The 26,079-nt window shown below is 42.9% G+C and overlaps 1 protein-coding gene across 1 annotated transcript in view; it reads left to right on the top strand.

Moving 5' to 3' along the window:
• RAPGEF5 (Rap guanine nucleotide exchange factor 5) overlaps window positions 1-23,805 on the top strand; it is a 172,589-nt gene extending 148,784 nt beyond the window's left edge. Inside the window, exons 18-23 of the mRNA XM_007447441.1 lie at window positions 4,033-4,123; window positions 8,232-8,282; window positions 8,970-9,057; window positions 14,716-14,780; window positions 20,657-20,711; window positions 23,690-23,805. Of these exons, the coding sequence (XP_007447503.1) occupies window positions 4,033-4,123; window positions 8,232-8,282; window positions 8,970-9,057; window positions 14,716-14,780; window positions 20,657-20,711; window positions 23,690-23,805 (466 nt within the window). The remainder of the gene's footprint in view (window positions 1-4,032; window positions 4,124-8,231; window positions 8,283-8,969; window positions 9,058-14,715; window positions 14,781-20,656; window positions 20,712-23,689) is intronic.
• Window positions 23,806-26,079: the final 2,274 nt, after the last annotated feature.

Below are 26,079 nucleotides of genomic sequence, written 5' to 3'. Positions count from 1 at the left end.
CCGCTCTTGGGACAGCTTCCCAACAGAAACAGGCAAAACATGAATCAAAATCTTTCCCAGTTCCTTCTACCTTGCAGTCTTCCCATTTTTTTCCCCTTTGTTTTTCAAAGTAGTTTTTATATCAAACCGTTTCTGAGTACATGTCAGTGTAATATATTTAGGAAATATGTACTGATCACTCATTAATGTTTGCACATCCATGCAGGGTATTGTGGGGAAATCAGAGTGAGCCTGCACCCAGTCGGCTGGGGGCATACTTTCTAAAACTCAAATGTCTAATTTGCAAAATAGAACCTGAGGGTGCCCTATTATGAGATGAATTTCTTTCAGGGGCTTTAGAGGATGGGAAGCTTATATGCCAAGGGTGTGGGAAAGGAGGATTAGAAAACCATTTGGAAGAAAGTAGCATTTTGAATTCTGGGTATGAATTCAAAAGAGCACACTGTCCGCGGAGGTCAGACTCATGAGAGAGAAGCCAAGAAGTTCATTGGAGGCAGAGAGCATGTGGTCAGAGAAAGGAACCTCATCCAGTTTGGCCAGAGCGGAAGGTATTTGTAAGGAAGTTGTGGGAGACTGATCTGAAAAGGAAGATGGGACCAAATTGTAAAGGATGTTGAATTTCAGAATGAAAAGTTTAGACTGAATTGAGAAGGTGGTAGGGATTCTTTGAAAGTTTTTGTGCAGGAGATGGATATGATCCAAGTTGTCCCTCAGGAAGGTTGATCTGAAAGTAGCACATAGACTGAACTGTCGGTGAGGAGACCCCAGAAGCAGGACATTTTGTTTACTTAGCTGAGAGATAATGGCGGTTCCTGACCTGGTGTTTGATGTGACTGGTGATGGAAGGAGAGATAGATAACAGATATGCCTAAATCTTGGACTACTTTTATGATGAATGCTCCTTGTTTGTTTGTTTGTTTGGCCAGTACATTTTCTATAATAGCCTGTGACATTCTTAAATGTGAGGCTCTTTGGGATCAAAAACTTCCTTATAAATGCCAGTTACTTGGTGAAATGGGACATGAATGTCCTAAGGAGTAAAATGACACCACATAGCTTAGTTCCCAGTATAAGATTATATCTGTCCTCAGGGAAATGAAATATGTATATTCACATCTTCTCCATATGGCCCCATGCTCTTGAATTGTTTGCTGTACTGGTGTCTATCCCTGGCCCATAGAATAGAATGCCAACAGAAACATAAATTTAAATTCTTCATAATCACGCTGGTAGGAATAGCCGAGAGAAAACAATCATGTCGGTGATCATGAAGTGTGTTCCCTGCCTAAGGCATCCTATTTGCATATTCATGTTTCCTTCCTTCTTACCAATCCCATCCCCCCACCTCTGTGGGTTGAGTGGATTTTATTTCCTTGCACAAAGGAATGTTAGACTGACACTAAACTGGAATGTTTTAGTGTCAGTCTGTTCTTACCTTGAAATGAATGAACCTCGGTAAGGGAAGATTCCAGATGGGAATGGTAACCCATATTTGTACTGTATCAACTCGTCTTATAGAGAAATCATTTCTATATTAATTCTTTTTTTCTTTTTACAGATTCAGATGTTAGGTATATGTGGGGTTTTGGTTTTGTTTTTTTAATTTTAAGTATGACTAAAAAAGAGATCTGAACCAGGAAAATTGTTTATCGGGAGATAAAAGATAAAAAGATGAGACTTATATCTAAGATTTTGTGTAGATAAATGGTTCTGAATACGAAGAAGAAGAATTAACTTTTTATAATGACTAGTAACAAAATGATTTCCCCGAAAAGTCTGGTTTTCAGCTCTGGCAGCTGCTGTCTGAAAGGCTTGCTGTATACTCTGCATTTGAGTGATGGGCAGAGTATAAAAATGTCTGGTGGGCCATGACAGAACCAGTGGGGCTTCCATCATGCAGTAAGGTGGGAGGACTGGGAATAAGGGGAGGGCATCCTGTGCCTCTGGCATAGGGATGGGGCACTATTCGCTGCCCTCAGCGTCTTGGCAGGGGAACCTGGCATCATCGCATCAAGAGATGGAGCTGACTCAAGTCTCTTCTGGCTGGTGTGAACTTGCCAGGATGTGATGAGACAGAAGGGGCGGAATTAGGGAAGAGAGTGGCGGAAGGGAAGCAGAGTTGTTGTGTTGATGCCTTTAGGCACCAGTTTCTCAGAAACAGGAAGATTTCTGAACCATAGACCAGGGAAGTGTCCTGTTTGTTTGTTCATGGAATATACCAAGCAGGGTCTACCCAGGAGACAGTTGGCAGAAACCAGCTAAAGGGGCCAGTTAGACTGAATTTCAGGTCCTCTTGCCTACCGGGGAACTATAGGCAGAGTCCAAAGTTGGACAGGAAGACTGAAAGGAACAGACCATGCCCAGTGGAGACTCAGCAGTGAAGGGCTTGCAGGACTGTGTTCACCCAGGTATTTTGGACACTAGGTGCATAGGCAGCAGCGCCTTTCCAGGTTCCCCTGTTAATGGAGCTAGAATTTCCAAAATGCTCCCAAATGGCTGACCCCCACTGCCTTGATACCCACGCGCAGCTGTACTGGGCAGTGTCCAGTCTATGAGGCTGGCTCTGGGAGCAGGCAGGTTTAGGCAGGACCGGCCGGGGCACAGCCACCTCTATATATTACCACTTTAAGAGCCGAAAACAGTTTCCTGGTTCTGAATCAATGCTCCTGTACACACCTGTGCGACTGGAAATCAGTATAGTTTTGAGAGACAGAATTTTTAATATGTGTTGAGAACCTTTAAAGTCATGATAGCTTTTGATCAATCATGTAATGACTGGAAGTCTAACTTAATTTTAGAAAATCATAAATACAGTAAAAAGTTTTTTTCTCAGAAGATATTTATTGTAGCATTTTACATTGATTTGAATTGTATTGAATTGAAAATAGTTTAAATGTCTACAACAAGGGAATAAGTAAACAAATTATGAAATACGTTTTTGATGAAGTGTTCTATAACCATTAATGATAACAGTGAAGAATCCATAATATATTATATAACATGGTATAAAACTGGAAAATCGGGATACAGAGTTGTATATACACTGTTCCCAAATTCCATTTGAGACATTGATGGAGATGTCATGGAAGAGATGACATGTGAGGGCAGCTCCATCAACACACACTAGGTACTTTTTATGCCTCTGGCTTACTGCTAAGCACTTTCATCTTTTTTCATATTTAATTATTAAGTCAGGGTAATTTTTAAATTTTTAAATCTTTCCTCAGAGAAGTTGTTTTCTAATACATCCCAGATTAAGGAATATCTGGAATTCACAGGCTGTTCCGGCCAACCTGGAGGCACACCCTCCCTCTGCTGCATCAAGCCCCTCTGCTGGCTTTGAAAATTAATGGAGTTTTGACTGATTAAGTTGAAGGGCAAGATTGACGTTCTGCAGAGCATATAACCTTCCAGAGTGAATGGAGCTCAACATGGTCTTATTTTGCATTTTATTTCCTTTATTCCTTAAATGAGAAATGTGAGTCAGCGTCCCCATAATATATGCCATATTACATACATAACACATAATACATACATAACATAGTAGCTATTTTGTTGAGAGCAAAGAAAATATGTCTAAGTGTAACGGGAGGGGGCCCTGTGAGGTAAGAGGGCCTTGTTTCTCAAAAAAAGAAAGACAACATACAGATTAAAGATACAGAATCCGGGGCTGTTATAATGAGTATGGGATATATACAGAAATATGAATGTAAGAGCTTTCAGTTAAAACTGTCAATGCATCCAAAATAGATTTTTAAAAGGGAGGAATCTTTTGAAGTATCCAGAGGGTATCAAGAACACAGATCTTTTCCTAAAGGTAAGGAAGCATTTGGAATCCTTTCATTTGTGTTGAGGGGATACCACCCCATCCCACAGGGACAGTCAAGACTGTATAGGTCACAGAGCAGAGTTCAACCCTGCCCTAGAGGTTGAACTCTGTGGCCTGGGAGAGTCTTGGCAGCTTTATCTTCTGTGATCATCTGGTGAAAGGATGTTGCCTCAGAGTGCCTTCTGCTTTCTTTTATTCCATAGCTGCAAAGCCCAGAGAAACCTGAATTCTTTCTTTGCTATTGTGATGGGTCTCAACACTGCTTCTGTCAGCCGGCTGTCCCAGACCTGGGAGGTGAGCCCTGGGGATCCCTACGGAGGGTGGAGTTGGGGACAAATAAAACTGAAATGGGAAGTGGTCCAGCTAACAGTCTTTATTTAAAATAAATGGTTTAAATGAGATGCGTAGCACTAGAAAAAAATGTTAAAAAACTAGTGTCTCAAGTCGTCAGGAGCTATTTTCATCAAATGGTCTTCAGAATGGTTCTGTAATATATATGAAAGAAACACAACTTGTAAAATGCTTCCCAGCTAGAATTAGTTTTCTGCTTTTCTCCTGTGATGGCATGGTTACAGTTCCATGTTGGTCATTTCAAAAGCTCACCTGTGTGTCCAGAAGCAGACTTGCAGAGATGCTAATGAATTTAAGCTACCAGTCTTCTCACTTGTGGGGCCTCTGGCAGTATGTTCATGTGGATGATGGATATCTTTACAAAATCTGCGAGAGTAATTTTGTATTCCTTTTTCCTAAAGAGGGCCCACAAAATGTTTTAAGTTTCAGGCCTCCCCAATCCTGGCTCTGCCTGTCAGGGCTGTATGATGAAGGCTGTTTGGGTTCGAAGTGGGAGAGGACCACTCAAGTTAGCGCACGTTCTGAAATGTGGCCTCTGAGGGTCTACGTGGGAAGAATGGAAACTGGGGTGTCCCTAAATGTAGCCAGACACGGATGTAGGGCCCTCTGCCACCCCCATGACCCCGGCACCTTCTTTCTTTGGGCTTTCGTTTCTTTCTCTCTCCATTCGCTACTGACTGTGTACCTAATTCCCCGTGTACCATTTCTCTCTCTCGTCCTTTCTCACCGTCAAGTCTTCTCCCTTACGGGTCCAGCCTGCTTGTGGCTCGCTGCGGCTCCCTCGGCCTCTCCCCACCCTCTCAGATTCAGCTATTCTTCCTGCCTGCCCTGCACTCTTCGTGGTCCCCAGTTCACACTCCTGCAGGAGAGAAGCTGACAGGCCAACTGTTGTTTTTTCTCACGTTCCATCTCGGCGACCGTCTGTGGGCAGCTTTGGGGTTCACCTTCTTTGCGTCAGGGGCCACACTCTGATGGAATGCGCAGTGGTGACCCGAGGGTCAGGGTCAGTGCTCCTTAAAGGGGTTCAAAAGAAAAGCAACGAAAGGCTTGCATCTCTGGTTAAGCAAACCAGATGCGCACACACTTCATGAGATTCAAGTAGGTGGGCAACAAAAGCCGCAGTTGATCAGAGCAGGAGGAAAACAAGTGGCTAGCAGGGGTCTGGGAAGGAGAGCGGAATTTTAAATTATACCCGGAAAGAAGGCTTGATCTGCGAACATTGACAGGAGAGCAATTCAGTGAAATTCGCATAGTGTGTATTTCACGTGCACAGTGACCGCCTGCCACCTGCGCAGCTCTGCGTCAATGCCGTGGCAGGTGGAACGTGGCCAGATTAGCACAGGGTGTGCTGTGGCCAACGAGGTCTTGAACTGGTTCCAGGCGGACCCCAGCAGAGCAATGGAGGAATCATGCTGCCTCAGGGTGGCTGAAAAGCCTTAAGCAGCAGGGCCTTGGAAGTTGAGTCGGGAGTTGCTGGGGACATTGGGGTCGGCCTCCCTCGCAGAGGTGAGCTCCATGTCTCTAGGCCTGGAAAGTGATCGCACTGTCCTAAATAGGCAGTATAGGAAAAGAAGTCGGTTTAAGGAACTAAGACAGAGGTCAACAAACATTTGGGGGAAAGAGCCAGACAGTGAATAATTTTAGGCTGTGCAGGCCATGTGGTCTCCACTGCTGTGACTCAACTCTGTCATTGAGGTGCAGGAGCAGCTATGGTTAGTTGATAAATGATGAGCATGGCAGTGCTCCAGTAAAACTTTATTTGCAAAAGCAGATGGTCAGATTTGGCCCATGGCTGACCGCTGGAGTAGATAAGTTTGGCTTTAGATATGTTGAGTTTGAGATGACACCGGGATATTCGTGTGGAATACCCAACAGACTAAGATACGCAGCTCAGAGGAACAGTTGCCATCAGTTGCAGATGTCTGTGTTTTACCTTTTCTCATTTGATTTGTCTTGCATTTATTAATACACGTGTATTGGTATGTGTAACAGTAGCTGCCAGATCAAACAACCTGTGTGCTGTCCAGATGCAAAATTATCAATTTGATAATTCTGAATAATTTAAAAGTCCATTGTGGGGTCTACCTCATTATTTTGATTTGTTTTAGAAACAGAAAATCTCACAAATCTCCTAGAACAGTCATAAGTGTTAACAGCTGGAGTTTGCTGAGCACCAACCACAGACTGTACACTTCCTATGAGTTATCTCCATTTCAATCAGACAATGTGGAGACTCACTGCAGACACACAGCTAGAAAGGGGCAGAATTCAAATTCAGAGTGACTTACTCTGAGGCATCTAGCTTTTCACTTCACCATGTTAAAGGCAGGCTGGGGTTTCCCTGGTGGCGCAGTGGTTGTATGCTAACACATATATATGGAATCTAAGAAAAAAAAAGGTCACGAAGAACCTAGGGATAAGACGGGAATAAAGACACAGACCTACTAGAGCATGGACTTGAGGATATGGGGAAGGGGGAGGGGTAGGCTGTGACGAGGTGAGAGAGAGGCATGAACATATATACACTACCAGATGTAAGGCAGATAGCTAGTGGGAAGCAGCCGCATAGCACAGGGAGATCAGCTCGGTGGTTTGTGACCACCTAGAGGGGTGGCATAGGGAGGGTGGGAGGGAGGGAGACGCAAGAGGGAAGAGATATGGGAACATATGTATATGTACAACTGATTCACTTTGTTATAAAGCAGAAACTAACACACCATTGTAAATCAATTATACTCCAATAAAGATGTTTAAGAAAAAAAACGAATCCTCCTGCCAATGCAGGAGACACGGGTTCGACCCCTGGTCCGGGAAGATCCCACACGCCGCGGAGCAGCTAAGCCCTTGCACCACAACTAATGAGCCTGCACTCTAGAGCCCATGAGCCACAACTACTCATCCTGCACTCTAGAGCCCATGCTCTGCAACAAGAGAAGCCACTGCAATGAGAAGCCCGCGCACCACAATGAAGAGTAGCCCCTGCTCGCCGCAACCAGAGGAAGCCTGCACGCAGCAATGAAGACCCAGCGCAGCCAAAAATGAATAAATAAATAAATTTATTAATAAATAAACAAATAAATAAAGGCTGGAAAATTCCAGGCCCTTCCTCCTTAGGCCCAAATTTTTATTGGGGAAGATGACCTACGTTTCCATCCTCTGTGAATCTTCATGCCACCAGTTGGTGTGGGTGATCTTTACAGTTCAGTGATTCTATCCATCAAAGTGCAGGCTTCATCATTTAGGGTTTTCATGGGCTTTCACTATTTAGCCCTCTGCTGTGAAACATAATTATGTCATTTATACAAAAAACATCAGCCAACATTATTATTTCCCACTCAGCAACACTGTTTAAGAAGGTGAGAGCAGGGCTTCCCTGGTGGAGCAGTGGTTAAGAATCCACCTGCCAATGCAGGGGACACGGGTTCGATACCGGGTCCGGGAAGACCCCACATGCCGTGGAGCACCTAAGCCCATGGGCCGCAACTACTGAGCCTGCGCTCTAGAGCCCACAAGCTACAACTGCTGAGCCCACATGCTGCAACTACTGAAGCCCACGTGCCTGGAGCCCGGGCTCCACAACAAGAGAAGCCACCGCCATGAGAAGCCCATGCACCGCAATGAAGAGTAGCCCCCGCTCTCCACAACTAGAGAAAACCTGCGTACAGCAACGGAGAACCAAAGCAGCCAAAAATAATAAGTTAAAAAATAAAACAAAAAAAGAGGTGAGAGCATTTGTCAGAGGTAAGGTACAGAACCAAAATCCAAGCTTTTATTAAAAGATCACCAGTGTGTGGGATGTTTAACCAGCTGATTCCCGATTCATGTGGCTGTTATTTATTTTAAACTGTCTTTAGCAACATTCCCAAGGAAGGTCGCATTAAGGAATGATGAAAACTGCATAATGAGAAGCAATCAGGGTAGAACCAGATGATAGAGCTGTTTATGTTCAGAAATGTGACATATGTAACACAACTTAATGAACATTCCCCTTAGTGCCTCTCAAAATAACTGACTTCTTTTGACCTTTTCTTTTTTGTTTGTTTGTTTTTAGAAAATCCCTGGGAAGTTTAAGAAACTTTTTTCTGAACTTGAAAGTTTAACAGTAAGTCGTTGAGCCAGAGTAGGCTTATTCTTCAAACTGATTGCTGGTGTCCAATTTCTTTCTAGATTTCAGTAGTCGGTATCTGCACTCTACCGTGTCAGGTAGCTTAGACTAGTTCACTTGTGTATGAAAATGTAGCTTTGCTTCTTACGGAGTGAAGCAAGTTAACACTTCTTTCTCTCCATGGAAAAAGGTAGTGAGAATGGTCCTCTTGGTATGATATTCAGAAGGCAGATTTTTAAGTATACTCAATTTTCAGTCTCTTTTCAGATCACAATAAAACTGTTCTCCTGTTTTCTCTGCATTATCTGTGCATTATGAGGGCAGTTTTTCTTTGCAGTGTGCTTAACGAAAGGCTGTGGGGTTACCTCGTGGTAGAAACTATGGAGAAGAAACTGTACTTAAGGAACCTGTTTGAGGGAAGAATAATAGGGCAATCAAAAGGTGTCTGTCCTTTGCAGTCATTTCCCATTATTGTCAACCAGTAACTTGACTTTCATTCATTGCCTAGATTTCCTGCCCTAATTTAGTGAGTTTATTCTCCTAGGAAACCTTTATCTACTTTGTTCTTAGGGAGAACCACTATATATCTAAATCATGTTCAAATGGTATAGTAAAAGTGGATTTAGAATTGTTTCTATAGCACATTGATTTTTCTTTCTCTTTGTAATCTTCTTGGTTTGGCAGGATCCTTCCCTGAATCACAAAGCCTACCGAGATGCATTCAAAAAGATGAAACCACCCAAAATCCCTTTCATGCCCTTATTGCTTAAAGGTAACCGGTTTTCTGTCTTTTATGCTATGTAATTCCATCTTCCAGAAATTTATCACTCTACAGGGGGCAAGAAAAGGAATCTCAGTTTATTTCTTTAAAGTAATTTTGACATTCAGACCTAACTGTGTTGGCTTGTGATTGTTTTTCAAATGTTCAATTATTTCTGAAATGCTTAAAATACTTAATTGTACTTAAGCAGGCATCAAAGTGTTTTCGATTGACTCACAAAACTTGGCACTGGAAACGTTTGTGTTTTTACTTTACTCTGCTTTAAGCATTGTCTTATTTGAGTCTACAATTCACTTAATTCAACCAAGAATAAGGCTGGCATAAAGAATCCAAACAGTGATCAGTCACGTTCTACGTTTGCAACTTAAATTTCAGAGATTCAACCCGTGGCCTGCTGCTGTGTGAGAAGTACCTTTGGTCAACCCAGGCAGTGTAGTGTATGAAGAATTTTGGTAGGGAATGTACTTTCATCTTTCCAGGAGTGAATCCAGTTGGGAAAGTATCTGACAGCTCCAAGTTAGTCGACCAACTTGTCTTCTGTAGAGAGCGCCAGCTCATTCATCATGAAACATGTTAGTTAAATTTACTAACGATCTCAGGGGTCTCTTTCAAACCCAGGGGATTAATAAAAGGGAAGTTCATTTTCATCTGGCCTATGCTCCTGACATTTAGTATATATCCTACCTATGTGCTTTCCAGGAAAAGCGGGTTGGTCATTTTTCTTGGCTGTATTTTCATTCTTTCCAAGGGATTATGGGAATACTCTTTTATATTGCCTTCACCCTTCAGAGGCTTGTAAATTCTGCTGGCTCAGTCCCCGGTGCCTACACCCATAAGTGTGATTCTGGAAGTGAACTACCTGGGAACTGGATTGCTGGTTGGCCTGGCCGTCTCCTCCCTCACCTCCCCCCATCGCCAGCCCCACTGGCAATAAAGCTGATGCTCCCTTTTCGGCTTCTCTCAAGAACAACCAGAGCTTGGAGAAGTTTTGAGTTGCTATGCATCCCTGCAGCTATTTATTCAGTCTTCATCTAGTATAAAGCAAGAATTTCTGGGAAACAATAATGTATTAGGACAATTGAGAGTCACACAGAATGCTTCATTCGAGCTCAAAAGATTCTGCGAAATGTAAATGGATGAAATAAGGAGAGACTGTAAAGCCAGAACACCAACTTAAAAGTTCATTTAATTTTTCATGTTTATTTCTAAGATAAGTTTCTTCAGACTTCTGATTTTTATTAAAAAAAAACACCAGCTGGAGAGCGGGGGTGGAGGCCTGTGGGAAGTGACACTTAGAATTATTTAGACACAAATAGGAAAACTAGGAAGCGAAGACAGATCTGGGAAAGGAATTGATTTTAGGAAGACAAAATTTTGAAACAGTGGATGTTTTTAAGGTAATGAGAAAAGTCGACAATGTCCCGTTAACTTAATTAGATACGAGCTGAGCTTTCTGCTATATATTAGTGGTTCTCCCCCCAAGGTGCTTAATGCAGTCAGGTGCCTCACACTTATGTCTTAGCTTGGATGCAATTTTCTGCTTTACTGAGTTTATCTAGACCTCTTTGTTGGCAGCAAAACAAATCTCCCTTTTTTCTTTTGTGTGTGTGTGTGTGTGTGTGTGTGTTTAAATTTTTTTTTAATAAATAGTTTTTCTCTATTTTTTCTGTATACAGCAGGTTCTTATTAGTCATCAGTTTTATACACATCAGTGTATACATGTCAATCCCAATCTCCCAATTCATCCCACCACCACCCCACCCCCCACCCCCGCCGCTTTCCTGCCTTGGTGTCCATACGTTTGTTCTCTACATCTGTGTTTCTATTTCTGCCCTGCAAACCAGTTCATCTGTACCATTTTTCTAGGTTCCACATATATGCGTTAATATACGATATTTGTTTTTCTCTTTCTGACTTACTTCTCTCTGTATAACAGTCTCTGGATCCATCCACGTCTCAACAAATGACCCAATTTCGTTCCTTTTTATGGCTGAGTAATATTCCATTGTATATATGTACCACACCTTCTTTATCCATTCGTCTGTCGATGGGCATTTAGGTTGCTTCCATGACCTGGCTATTGTAAGTAGTGCTGCCATGAACATTGTGGTACATGACTCTTTTTGAATTATGGTTTTCTCAGGGTATATGCCCAGTAGTGGGATTGCTGGGTCATATGCTAATTCTATTTTTAGTTTTTTAAGGACCCTCCATACTGTTCTCCATAGTGGCTGTATCAGTTTACATTCCCACCAACAGTGCAAGAGGGTTCCCTTTTCTCCACACCCTCTCCAGCATTTGTTGTTTGTAGATTTTCTGATGATGCCCATTCTAACTGGTGTGAGGTGATACCTCATTGTAGTTTTGATTTGCATTTCTCTAATAATTAGTGATGTTGAGCAGCTTTTCGAATTTCCCTTTTTTCTACTGAAAATACGTTCTCTCATTCCCGCTAGTAGATTAAACATTTTCTTTTTCATTAGAAGCTCGAGTTTGAAGAAGCACTTGTTTTTCCTTCATCTTAATTTTTTGTCATTATAAAACAACGTTAGTACTCTCTTGCATTTAAAGTTACTATTTTTGTCTGAAATAATTTCCAAAGGAAAACAGGATGAAACTTTTAAATATGTGTATATCACGTCTGAGGTAAGACATTTTGGAAAACATAAATGACATTCTTAGCTTTTGTTAAATGCAAAATTATTTTAAAATTTGCTGTAAACTAGAGCAACCAACATTTTCATGAAAACTTCCCAGCCCTCCCCTCTTGTGCCTCCTGCTTTGGATTGCTTTTGGTTAGAGAAAGAGACCAAATTGAACTCCTTGGGTGTTAAGAAGGATTAGGGCTCCCATGTTTCATTTTTTGAGAGAGTCAATTCCCAGTACCATGCAGATTATCAAGTGAGCAGGTAACCTGAAAATGCTTCCCGCCATCAGCTTTTCTACTTCCCAGTGAATTTCTTACCTCTGATTGACTTCCCTCCCCCCCCCACTGTGGAATCCAGTTCAGAAAGTAGTGAGTGAGAAACCCTAAGGAAGTGCTGGGGAAGGGACCCAGCTGAGCTAAAGGTCAAAAGCAGTTGAATAATCCGTGTCACGGCGTTTTGGGAGATGGTAGTCCTTCCAGTAGAGTGAATAATCAACCGGTGTCTGAAGGTAAACTGAGGTCGTGTTTGTATCTTGGGGCGCAGATTATTATTGCACGTTTGCAGGGGTGTTTAAATAAATGGAATGTTGAGGTGCTTGTTTGTTTTTTCCTTCTCTTTCATTTGCCATCTCTTCAAACGGAGTCCTTTCATCCCCCGTCCTGTTATATGAAGTCTTAGGAGCGTGTTCAGTTGTCTCCAGATAAAGGGGTCTGGCAGTTGCTCATTTCTAGCACTCTGAACCTGGTGGGTGCCCTGAATTGCTTCACAGCCCATGACTTAGATTCTGAGACCCCCGTTTTTGAGCTCAACCACCTGTATTGGTTTATCCCTCTCACGCCTGCCTCATCACACACCTGCCATTCACCTGCATCAAAACCTTCAGCCATTTGACCCCCTTCTCCTGGGCAGCAGCCCCTTCCAGCCCCTCTTGCCTCCCCACCTGGCCAGACACACCTTCCCTGCCTTATCCTCAGGCCAGCCTCAGCCTAACAGCCCCCCACCCTCAGTAGAGCCGCCGTCCTCATGCGCTGACCTCGACAAGTCCTTGAGAGTTGAGATTAAGCAAGATCACCCACGCAGAGGAGAGGGAGGAGATAGAAAGAGGGACAAAGGAAACACTTTAAAAGTTGCAGAGGCCCCAGTCTCCCATGAATTCAGCAAGGTGGCTGTAACAGGTGGTCAGAAATGTCCAAGTCCTTTCGGGTACCAGAGAGGCACCGTGGAGAGAGCAAGCAGGCTGCCTGGCCTTGGGTCCTGGCTCTGAGACTTAGAGCTGTGATCATGGGCCAGCTGTGCTTGTTCTTTGGCCCATCCTTTCTTCACGTTCTTTTCCTGCTAGGGCTTTTACCTTACAGTCTTTTGTGAGGATTAAATGAGTTAATGCTATGTCTGACGCTGGTAATAAATATAAGCTGCGTTATTATCATCATCTTTGGGAACATAGGGAGGGGATGACAAACCTTGGAACACTGGGGAAATGGACCAAGAAACTGACAGGGCATTTGTAATCCGAATTCTCCGCGAGTGGGGAGTTACTAGGCTCGTAGGTGGTGTTTAATGTAGATAGAGTACACACAGTGCTTTGCATGCTGTACAAACAAGGTACAAGCTAACTGTGTTGGCTACTCTTTTTCTAAATATTGTGTCAGAGGTTGAAAGCTTGCAATTCTATTCTGAAAGCAAAACAGTGAAAGAAAATAACCAGAGAGTTTGTCAGATGACTGTGTAATTGTGAATTGCTTCCCTGCTAAGACATCAGTTTTAAAAAAAAAAATCAAGGGGAGAAAACTTAGGAAAACGTTGCAGTCTGGTGGGGCTGGAAGCTGTGAATAAAGAATGCCATGAGAAAAGGGTCGTCATCAGCGTAGTCTGTAACTGTGTAACTGGTGTTGCCCCCTGGTGGGCAGTCAAAGCTCAGCGGCTGGGTGTGTTGCAGGCAGATTTCCCAAGCACCTATCTCGTAATTGCCCCATAGGGACCAGCAGAATCAAAGTCTTGATTAAATGCAAATGCTTTTCCTTTCTATTTAGAGGAATTTTAATCTGTTCATTTCCCTCTTTTATATCGTGTTATTTTAACAAGATTTTTGAAAATGGTGTTCATTTGGTTTGTCCTCCACGTCTGTGATATAACATGATTATTTGCATATTCTTTAAATTGTAGTATATTTCTTACTTTGATTCTCCGCTGTGAGGATTCCCTAATGCTCAGTCACTGACTCTCTGATTTGAGTTTTTATAAGCCATCCCCTTTCAGAGCTTCAGTTGCTGTTATTATTGTAACTAATCCTTGTTTCTTGAAGAGACACTCCAGTAAGTTTTGCAACCAAAATGAGATTTTTATTTGAATATCTTCTTTCACTTCAAATGCAGTGAGGCTCAAATCAAATTAACATTCCCGTCCTCTGAAAATGTATCTTCATCCTACTTTCCTTATGTTGTTTTCATCAGTGAATAGGCCCAGAAACCTTGCCTTTTCCAAACCTGTCCCATTCCTCATCCACTTCGGATACCCAGTCAGGCCCTGGCTTTGAAAACCAAAAATCTAAACATCCCAATCTAAACCTTAATGCTTTAAGTAAAGCAGATCCATATACTTTGCCAGGGATTGTTAAAAAGAAAACACATAAATATTAAAATCCTTTTTGTTTCTGGGGGTTCAGTTCTTTTCTGCTCAGTGTTCTGGCCTAAAAACATAATGGACCAGTTAAGTTATAGAATAGCGTTAGTGTATATTAAGCAGGTTGAAGTCAAAGCCTGCAATGTAAAAGCAAGATAATATACTTGCATGAGTGTTATAATGTTTTCTCTCCACATGCATACATTATACCCCCTCACATCAAATACTATGCAGATTCAATTTCAAGTTGCCTGGTCAAATGCATGAAATAATCCATAATGTTTAAGAAAAATTAATAAGCTGCATTGCATCTATACCTCTTCAACTCTGAGTCATGATCCGTTCCTAATGGTACATATATCTTTTTGTTTTTAATTTTCAGATGTAACATTCATTCATGAAGGAAATAAAACATTTTTGGATAATCTTGTCAATTTTGAAAAACTGGTATGTAAAACTTCACTATTTCTCCTTTTTCCCACTGTAAGGGAAGTGTATGCTTTTCTTGCACCAAGAAACAAATGGTTTAAGTGCTTTTCTCCTCTGAATGTGCGGTGATTTATTTGCTGCATGTTGTGCATTATCAATATAGTGCATTCCAATTAAAAATAAGTGTGCTGGCAAGTTCTGGGGCCAAATACAAAAATCTGCTTTTTATTTTTGAAAACGGAACTTCATTAGATTGACATCAGTGGTTGAGTGTATGTGTTTGAAGTAGAATGAAAACTGTAAGGTTCCCGTCAGCAGGAGTTCACAGTCTTGAGGTTCAGCCTTGTTGCTTTAAAGGCATCTCCCTGTGTCTTGGCTTACGCTGCTTCTGAGGCACGGGACAAAGCTCTCCTTCTGGGGAGATATGTCCATCTTGGATATGAAGATGGAATTTGTAGGGTCTGCATGGGCGGGGAAGGACCACCCCTCTATCAGCCTGTGGACAGATGGTGCCACTGTGGAGAGATCACCTCGTGCAAAGTGAGAAAGGGAGCTCATGAGAAAGGGGTCCCTGGCCAGTCCCTTCTTACAAGTCACTGAAATGCCTCTTTGAGAACTGTTGCCAGATCATTCCCAGGTGCTTTGTCATGCAGCGGGTTCCTACTAGCCTTTCTCACTCGCTGTGGGCACAGGAGGAATTGCCTGCAACTGTGAAATAGGAGTGCCCCAAAGAGACCCTGGGGACCACAAGAATAGATTTGTCTGACAGATGAACTTTAGTGTCATAGGTGAGCCTGCCATGCACGGTTAAAGATGGTATCAGGGACCCCTGTCCGTAGACCCTGACCTTTGAGTGACCTTTTCAGTAATGGTAATAGATTTGTATGAACTCTTTCAGGAATGGACCCCCGGTTCCCTGTGAGACTCGGTCAGGCATTTGAGGGAAGGTTGAGTGAGACGGGGGCCATAGACCATGACCAAAGAACAGTACCACCTGATGAGTCCAAACGAGGTTTGGCCTCTGACCTTTGCCTCAGAGGTGCCCTGCTCTAATTGTGAGGTTAACTCGCCACACACGGGATGAGGTGGTACAGAGCCAGTGCAGGAGGCTCTGGTACAACCTGAAAACCCAAGCAGCTGAATCTGGAAGACTGACGTCTTGGGATAGCTTGCCTTAGCTCAGTTTTAATGATTTGAGGGTGATCGCTTTCTGGCTCATTAGTTTTGCAGTAGACATGTCCATAACTTTTTGAGTCTCTCTCTGCACTAAGTGCTTTGGAATCCAGCTCAGTTATTTTAGATACTACAGTCAAACCAACACAGCCCGAAATAGATATTTAAAGTATTGGGTTTTCTTGTACTTACTCTTTAGAGATTTGTTCTGGTCTCACCCAGTAATGTTCTGAAGATCCCAGGGCCCCTCTTTGTAGCCAGAGACTGTAGGCCCGCCCTAACGTTCTAGTCTGTAGACAGGTTAATCTTCAGTGTTTGGTATTAATGAAATGATTGCAGGAATAAGAAGCCTCTGGTCAATACTTATTTCAAATCTTGGCCAGCACCTCTGCTTAAGAACGCCAAATAAGCCTTGGCGAGCATGTAAGAGATGTGGGACGAGCTGTGTCACACCAAGTGGAATTCCCTCTAAAGGTCTAGTACCCTTCCCTCTGACTAACCCAGAGGAAACATGCGAGAGCCAGTGTACTCTTTGTACGCTGACTGTGGTCAGTTGTTAAGGGTACAGTGGTGGTTGGCCCCCTTCCCAAAGAGAACCAGTGATTTGGTTAAGTTCATTGTGTCATTTCCCCCCAGATGGAGCTCCCCAAGTGAGAGAACAATTCAGTAAAGGCAAGCATGGGGAAGAGCGATGGAAAGCTTCCTACACCCTCTCTCTTTCCTTCTGACCGGCGTCTCTTTTTTTTTTTTCCCCTGCGTTCTCCAGTGGTCCAGTGGAAGCCTTTTAATGCTGACTCAGGTAGTCTAGGGTCTTGCTTTCATAGAGACAAGACTTCAAACTAACCGTGGGGACTGAAACAACGTCTTACTAACAGTACTGCTCTTAGGGTCAATAATTGTATATACCTTGAACCCTTTAATAAAGCTTAAGGAAATAACATGGCGTAAATAGGTAATCTTTTCTTTTAAATTCCTGAAGAGAACTCTTATTAAAAAGACAGCTAGAAGGTAAGTGCAGTTATACATGCATGCAGCAGGCCCACGGCACACAAGCGCACCCATCAGGTGCTTGCCATCACATCATTTCTAAAGAGAGCAGATTTTGTAGTCACTGGGTTCCTGGTTCTCAAAGCAGATGGCATTTAAGGTGCAGCATGCCTCATGCTGACCCCCGCTCCTTGCACAGAGAAGACAGGCTGAGGTCAGAATTTTGTCTAGACAAAACTGTATTTTACATTGTACATATAGCCCTATGTTGTACTTGGATGCTGGAGAGTGTAACTGAATTTCCTAGTAGAGTCAGTAGTTTCAGCACGTTTCTTAGCAAAAGACAAGGTTTCACTTAAGCTATTGATAAAATAGCATCATCTTTCACAGTAATGAACCAGTAGAACCTAACTGAATTAACCTGTGGGAAGCCAATTCCTCATGATGGATATTAGCCAGTGAGCAGATAATTCAGTGTATTATCTTTATCAGGCTGATCCAGGCCAACACATTAGGTCAGAGAACACGAAACCCAGAAGAGCTTTATTGGACCTAATAAGTTTTCCATTGTTCCCCACACTGCCTCAGCAGCTCCAAATGTTTCAGCCTCAGACCATTAAATAATGAAGAAACAAATGCTTTCTCCTTTTCTTCTCTTTATCACTCAGTGTTCAGAGCATCATCTTTTATCGTAGCTTCCTCCCCGCTCCCTTCAGAAAGCCTAAAGATGAGATCAGGGCTCTGGTTTCAGTGCTGCCCTGAGTGCCTCACCTTACATCAGCTGTGCAAATGGCACGTGATAGAAATCAAGGTGACGCCATACCTTAAAACAACGACAGATCTGTCCTGGGAATAGTGGTAAAATTGGGGGAAGGAAATTTAACAATACATTCTCAGACATGAGTCAGGTCTCATTTCCTTTACAAACGCAACTCGAGCTGTTGCTGTAATCACTGTCCTGTTTATTTTTCACTATTGAGTAGAAATACAATAGAAATGCATCCTGTGAGAACAATTTAATAAGTAGGTCATATTCAAATAATGTTTCTGGAGGTCTGCTGAATTTTAAGTAAATTTTGTTTTAGTATTAACATTATTATTTTAGCAATAATTTGTTGAGCGTTTGCTGCATATAGACGATCCTGTGTTCAATGTGTGTAGGCAGGACATGAAAAACAAGGGGCCAAGGTACAAACTACTATGTATAAAATAAATAATATACAAGGATATATTGTATAGCACAGTAATAGTAGCCAATATTTTATAATAACTTTAAATGGAGTATAATCTATAAATTTTGAATCACCTGAAACTAATGTTGTGCACCTGAAACTAATATTGTAAATCAACTGTACTTAAATTGTTGAAAAAAATATGATGGCCCATTTAGGAAGGTTTGAAGGACCAGATCGTGAATAATGTTGATTCTTGAATTACAGGGTTATGTTTGGATTTTGTATGAAACAGTATGGAGTCACTGTTGCCTTCCAGAGGACTAAGAACATGATGACAAGTGTTTGGAGATTATTCTGGCAACCGCGCAGGAGGAAGTGTAGTGGAGATTGGTCTGGTCCTAAATGCCGTGTTTCCTTTACCGTGGTAGAGAGAGCTAGAAGGCAGTTGCAGGTACACAAGTATGAGGCGAGGGGATCTTGTCCAAAGGAAGGAGCTGTGAGTTTAAGAAATCTTTGCCTGGAGATCAGTAAGAAGCGTAGAGAAATAAGGTAGAAAACTGAAGACTATAAAAGGGAATGTACATTATAAACAGAAAACGGTCTCTGTAAAGATATTGATGTTTTAGAAAATGTACCTGTTTCATAAATATCTCATCTCCTGTCACCATTTGAGTTACTTGAGTCTTTGATTCCACAAAACTTCCGGCCTCCATTCAGCAAGTATGCATGAGGCCACGTGTGTGCCGTACGGTTGGTGCTGGGTACACAAAGCCCTCTTGTGATACTTGCTCTAGAGGAGGAAGAAAGTTCCACAAAGTGATTACAGCAACCCAAACCCAATAAACACTGTACACAGAGCAGTGGGAAGGTTGAGAATGGGGCGAATTCACGAAGACTTCATGGGGAGAAGACGAAACACCTTTTGAAGTAAAAGCATATGCAAATGTGGACAGGTAGGTTGAGGGTGGACACGCTGCATTTTTTAAAATATATTTTTAAAAAATATTTCTTTTATTTTAACTGAGGTATGTATTGATGTACAATATTATAGGTTACAGGTGTACAGCGTTGTGATTCACAGTTTTTAAAGGTTATACCCCGGTTATAGTTATTATAAAATGCTGACCATATTCGCTGTGTTGTACTATCTTTGTAGCTTATTTATTTTATACATAATAATTTGTACCTCTTTATCCCCTATCCCTGTCTTGGCCTTCCCTCCTTCTTTCTCCCCACTGGTAACCATCCACTAGTTCTCTATATCTGTGGGTCGGTTTCATTTTGTTATATTCACTAGTTTGTTTTATTTTTTAGATTCCACATATAAGTGATATCATACAGTATTTGTCTTTCTCTGTCTGACTTATTTCACTTAACCTAATACCCTCCAATCCCATCCATGTTGTTGGAAATGGAAAAATTTCATTCTTTTTTATGGCTGAGTCGTATTCCATTGTACATATATGCCACATCTTTATCCATTCATCGGTTGATGGACACTTAGGCTGCTGCCATATCTTAGCAATTGTAAATAATGCTGCTGTGAACATTGGGGTGCATATGTCTTTTGGAATTAGGGTCTTCATTTTCTTTGGATATATACCCAGGAGTGGAATTGCTGGGTCATATGGTAGTTCTATTTTTAGTTTTTTGAGGAACCTCCATATTGTTTTCCATAGTGGCTGTATCAATTTTCATTCCTACCCACAGTGTAGGAGGGTTTCCCTTTCCTTCATGTCCTCACCAACATTTGTGGTCATTTTAATGTTAGCCATTCTGACAGGTGTGAGGTGATATATCATTGTGGTTTTGATTTGCATTTCTCTGATGATTAACAATATTGAGCATCTTTTCATATACCTGTCAGCCAAGTGTGTGTCATCTTTGGAAAAATGTCTGTTCAGGTCTTCTGTCCATTTTTTTTTTTTTTTTTTTTGTTTTTTTTTTTTTTTTTTTTTTTTTTTGCGGTACGCGGGCCTCTCACTGTTGTGGCCTCTCCCGTTGCAGAGCACAGGCTCCAGACACGCAGGCTCAGCGGCCATGGCTCATGGGCCCAGCGGCTCTGCGTCATGTGGTATCTTTCCCGGACCGGGGCACGAACCCGTGTCCCCTGCATCGGCAGGAGGACTCTCAACCACTGTGCCACCAGGGAAGCCCCTTCTGCCCATTTTTTAATCGAGTTGTTTTCTTGATGTTGAGTTGTATGAGCTCTTTATATATTTTGCATATTAACCCGTTATTGGTCATATCATTTACAGATATTTTCTCCCATTCAGTAGGTTGTCTTGTACTGCATTTCTTAACAGTATGTTTTCCCGTGGCTCAGTTAGAATCTGTGCAGCCGGGGTTGAGAGCCACTGTTTCTGAAGACAAGGTCAAATTTTCTTTTGTAATCCAAACTCAATATATATTATCAATTAAAGTTAGGTCCCGCACCAAATATAGCTCCTCTGTTTACACCCAAAGGTGTTAGACTATCCAACGAGCCTCACAGCACCACTAGTTCAGCAACACCCGAAATGACCCTTCTGCTGATGTGTTTCCTCTTCTGCCTTCCAGCATATGATTGCAGACACTGTCCGAACACTGAGACACTGCAGGACTAACCAGTTTGGTGAGTCATTGAAGTTGGGTATGGCATGTTAGTCTATCATACATTGGTACGGACTGTGGCCATATCACAAGTATTTGGTGGTAAAAAAAAAAAAAAAGATTGTAAAATATAATATGCACATCACATGCATATACTGTATTCTCTCTGTTTCATCACTGCATGTTTGGGAGGCAGAGTAGGACAAGAAATGGCAGCTTTTTATCCTCTCCTGGCATTAAGTTTACACTGTACAGAGTGATTTTGACGATCAGAAGCTCCCGCTGTACCCCTGACCCAGAAAGTCTTGTTTGCTTGCCCACTGGCTCAGAATTACCCGTGGGTTTATCAGGGGTGACCCTGTCCTTAACCTCCTTGCTTGGAGCCTTCCTGGAATAGGAATATAGTTTGTAAAAATGCCTAAAGCAGCCTTGCAGAATCTTTTCTCCTCTCCAATGAAAACTTCCTGTTTGGAGCTGCCTTTCACTGAAAGAGTATTTTTCTGAGCACTTTTGTTGACTCCCCACTGAGACTGATGTATGTAGGAATATTTATTCCTTTTTAAACCTCAAGAATAATTTACACTGTGTTTAAATGATGTTAAAACATTGCAGGAAGGAAGGAAATCAACTGTATTGAGTTCAAGGAGCTTTCACATGGGCGGTGGGATCCTGACCCTCGCGCTGGTGAATGGAGATTATAGACCCTGTGGGTGCAGAGCACAAAACGCAGGCTCGGAGAGGCTAAATTTCAGCCGTTACTCAGACCGAGTACCTGACTGCCTAGCCCATACCGTTTCCTTCGCCTTGTGCAGACTTTACAAGTATAAAGGGCAATTGAAAAAACAGAGAGTTCAGTAATTATAAATCAATCAAAAGTGACCACTAAGTAAAACTTACTTTGTTAAGCAATACATCCTCATTGTAAACCAGTTTTTTTCAACAATACACAAGTATCTTTAAAGTAGAGCAATCAAAGTCCCACTTCCTAAGGAAAATATTACTAACAATTTGGTACATATTCTTAAGAATTTTCATTCTGTTCATGCCCGTCTTGGGTAGTAATACTGTCCTCCAGCAAAGCAACTGAACTTCTGTGTGGATTACAAAGTTTCTGTTTGAAAGAGAGAATTATAAATACAGGACCTAATTTTCTAAGTGCTCACATCAAGGAATACCATTTGATACATGCTTATATAATTGTCCATTAACTACCCAAGTACAATGCAGTTTCAATAGAAATAGCAATAACATTGTCATGGAGATTCATTCAAATGTACAAGCATACTGTTGCTGATGAGTAAAGGATTTGTATCTCTTTCACCCTCCTTTGCTTCCCAAGTATTTATGGGTACTCAGCTAATTCTGAGACCTCAGTCTCACTTACCAAGGGATTCGGGTCTGTATACACCGCACGTGTGGGCAGGAAGGTTATACCAGTGGGGCTGGCCTTGACCTTGCCAGCCTCCCATCTCCAGAGAGTAAGTCTGCATAGCAAAAGGCAAAGGAGGAATTTAAATAACTATCAGGCCAGTTTGTGTTTTGTATTTATATATCTTTAAAAATCAAGTTTGGAACTGAATTATCTAAATTCAGTTTGACAGTTTATGTAGGCAGAGTTAAACAACGTCAGCCCTTGGGATAAAACAATGTTAATCAAGCCACTTAGAGATTACAGAGTGCCATGCAAGGGTCACTTGTCATGGTTGGAAGCATTCCGCCTGCCGTCTTTTTAAGGCTGGAAAGTTAACAAAACTATCTCGGTAGCATCATGTTTTCTAAACCAAACAAGGGGGAATGGTAAAACTTTAACTCCTGGTGCTTTTACTTGTTGAAACCAAGATGCCTTGCTTCTACGTAACCTAAGAACTACAAGCCGTCCATGACATACAAGCCCTAAATTATTTCCTCATAAAACGTATTTGTCACAGAGGAGGAAAAAATGCATTTTCACCAAGAGATAAAATTTCTGAATTAAAATGCTCAGCCTCCTGGGGGCCCCTTTTCTGCCCCAGCTGAACTCCAGCCTCACCCCTGGCTTCTCCCTCTGAAATCCCACAAAGCAAGAAGACACAGTTACATTGTCTCACTGGAGGGCGGCTTAGCCCATCTCCCCAGGCCTCAGTGCGTTTTTTGTTTGTTTATTTGTTTCTGACCATGGGAAGTGGGCCTGCCCCACTGTCCAGGCTACTTTATCTCTGGTTCCTTATCAGAGCTGTCAGCAGCATGGCACACAGGGGTTCACAGTGCACCAGAGCCTCTTGTGGCCCTTTTAACCGCCCTGCGTCTGGGAGTAGAAACTCCCTTGCTTTGTCCTTCGCTGCGTGGACGTTACCCCATCCACACACTTTCTGAAACCGCTTTGCCTGTAGACCAAACCTTTAGTCCACTTCTGTGATATCCGTTCATTTGATCGTTCCCTTAATTTTTTTTCCCCCAAAATAAGGACACCAAAAGATTTTCCTACCAAAATAAGGACATACAAAATCCAAAAAAAAAAAAGAACTAATGTATCCATGCAGTCACCAGGTTAGCAGTGATTTCTGACAGTTCCAGCCTGAGATAAAGAGCCTGTGAAAGCCATTTAATGGGGCAGTCACTGTGACAAGCTGCATGGTGTGGGAGCCGAGACCACGGACTTGGGGACCTCACGGCCTGGGTTCTGGTCCTTCTCTGCCGCTTACCTGCTAGGTCTGTGCTGTTTCACGTTCTGTAGAGGGAGATAATAACAATCACTAAATACTATATAATGTTAGGAGAAATGGCTCTATCAATGTTGGTAGAACAGACATCTTGCCAGTCTAATTACCTGACCTGAGGCATCTGGTCTGAGCTAAAAAAGCATCTCTGGGATTAGGATAAAGATCTCTCTTCTGGGACTCTGACCAATGCGAGTCTGCCTCCTGGATTCACTCTACGCCTTCAGGTGGGGTTTTACTGGTATTCAGAAACAGCATTACTGCTCTCATGAGATTGACTTTTTTTCCTTCCCCAAAATAGGAGGTGACGTATCTCCAAAAGAGCACCCAGAGTTAAAATCCTACGTTCATCACCTGTGCGTCATTGACAGCCAGCAGGCCCTGTTTGCGCTCTCGCACAGGATCGAGCCACGGGTGTGAGCCCCCCCACGCCTCGCCACCCTGGAACCGCAGCCCCGGGAGCTCCGGGGATGGCAGCGCCAAGCACGTTGCTTTCCTGAGAGAAAAGAAGTTGCTGAGTTTTATCAGCGTATCACAAGACATACACAGGAAAGCCAGCCAGAGCGTGCTCGCGAAGTGATGTCAGCTGCCAGAGATGCGGAGAGGCTGCTGTCGGAAGGAGAAGGCAGAAGGTTTCTGGAAATGGAGAAGTCTGGTTTCTTGGGATCACCTAAGAAGATTGTTGAACCAGTCCGGTTTTCACTTTGAGATGCGCCAGCGTCAAGACGAGAGACCGTCTCTTGTCATACGGTGACCAGATATCTCAGTAAGAGCATGTGTGAGCCTGGGAGGAGTTTTACTTTGCCTGGCAGCAGATGACTGTTTCTAGGCTGTCAAAGGAAGAGCTCATTTGAACACCTGAAGACAGTGATGGCATCTCTAGGTTTCCAGGGAGACGGACCGGTCTCTGTCTTTATGAGCTGTGACATCACCAAAAGCCACTTGTGTCTAGGGAGTTAGTGAGGACTGGCAGCTGGCATCCCTGCTCTGATCTCCAGAAGAGAAATGTCAAGGCATGCATTTCTTGGCATCCACAATCACTTAGCGATGTATGCTCGCAGGTGAAATGCGTTTCTGCGCAACTGACTCACAACTGTAGGCAAGTTAGACTAAGTTGCTTTGCCAACACGGAAGAACAGTCACCTTTAAGAAATCGACTCATTGAATTTCTGGGGATTTTCTTTCCACGTGCAAGCAGGCTCTCATCTTGGGTACAGTACGATTTTTGACAGAAGCGCAGTGCCTGACACATTGCAGGCACTCTTAACTGTTTCTGGGGGTGACGGTCACAAAGGCCCGCCTCCTTGTGCCTGGCGATGCCCTCGTGCGTTGCTTGCTTCCAGCAGCCTCCTGCCCATACTCCGGAATGAGAACGGCCCATACAGGGAGCTTAAGTGGGATCTGATGTGTGAAGCACTTAGCACTCCCTGGAGAAGAGCAAGGGGTTAAAACAGTGGTGATTTGCCCATCTTTCAGCAAATGAAAAGAACCCCAAATATCCAAATGTCTCATGTATGCTGGACACTTAGAAGTCCTATAGTCTGCCTCCCAACCAAGGCAGGGAGCCTTTCTATAATTTGCCTTTTTTGTCCCCAAAGTCTCAGAGTCTTTTAAGTCTTTTTATTCCCATTTTTACAGGTTGGGGCTCCTACAGTAAATCTGACCTCTTGCTGTTCTCAAGAACTGGTTAGAGGATTTCCCTCAACCTTCAAGTGAACAAAAAAGCCTGTGAGATACAGTAATGAAATCCACCCCTGCCAGCTAGATCCTTGTCACTTTGCTAAAATACAAGGGCCCTGCTTTGCCGGTTAGGTTCATTCATTTTGCACACATGTGATCCTGGTGCCCCTCTCACCCCTCCTGCCTGGTCCCCTCCTTGGCGCCTGTACAGAATCGCTTCTTCTTGTCTCATCAGCACTTCATTACTGAGATGTGTCCAATGTTTCTTACACCTTTATAGCAATGCTGTTTCCTGGGCTCGGGAGCCACACTGAGCTTGAGAGATCCCTATTAGCAGCCACATGGAGCAAATTTGGGGTAGGACTTTGAAAGAGAGTCTGTCCCAGCATGCCAGGCTTCAGTCCTGAACATTAACAGGGCTTTATAGAAAGACACCATCCGGGGCTAGTCCACTCAGAGAAATGGCCCCGGCTCCTGGGAATGGAATCAGACTCATTGAAGGAGATCAGACCCATCAGAACCAGGGAAAAGAGACTTTTCTCGTGGCTGATCAAACACTGGAAAAGCGCTCCCCTTGGCAATTACTGAGGACGGTGTGGGTTTACAGCACCAGTGTGTGTTCTGGTCTTTTCTCTGTGCTCGCGAGTAGCATTGGGCCATTCTAATCCTACGAGGCCATTTTGACATCGTCTCTTGTGTTTTACAGTTGAAATGGTTATTCACATTAGAGCTACGTTGCTCCAACTAAAACTATTGCAGTTGCTCCAAGGGAGAACTATCTTAGCACAGCACCTGCTGCTTGGACCTCAACTCAGACGTGGTGCATGGCCAAACGAATCCACACATACATCACACCTAAACAGATTTTGAGGGTGTAGTCAGAGAATCCCACGTGGTATGGGTGGAAACAGACTGGGGAGAGAACGGCGCTTGCCCACTGTTTCCTCCAGCCATGGTCTTGTGGCTCTTGGGGCAGCAAAAGGGAAGGAGGATTTTGTTCTGTTGAGATGTGCT

Source organism: Lipotes vexillifer, unplaced genomic scaffold (genome assembly GCF_000442215.2).
Source record: "Lipotes vexillifer unplaced genomic scaffold, Lipotes_vexillifer_v1.1 scaffold474, whole genome shotgun sequence".
In the NCBI taxonomy this organism is placed as follows: Eukaryota; Metazoa; Chordata; class Mammalia; order Artiodactyla; family Lipotidae; genus Lipotes; species Lipotes vexillifer.
Note: the sequence above shows the minus strand (reverse complement) of the source record. Positions and strands in the feature narration are given on the sequence as shown.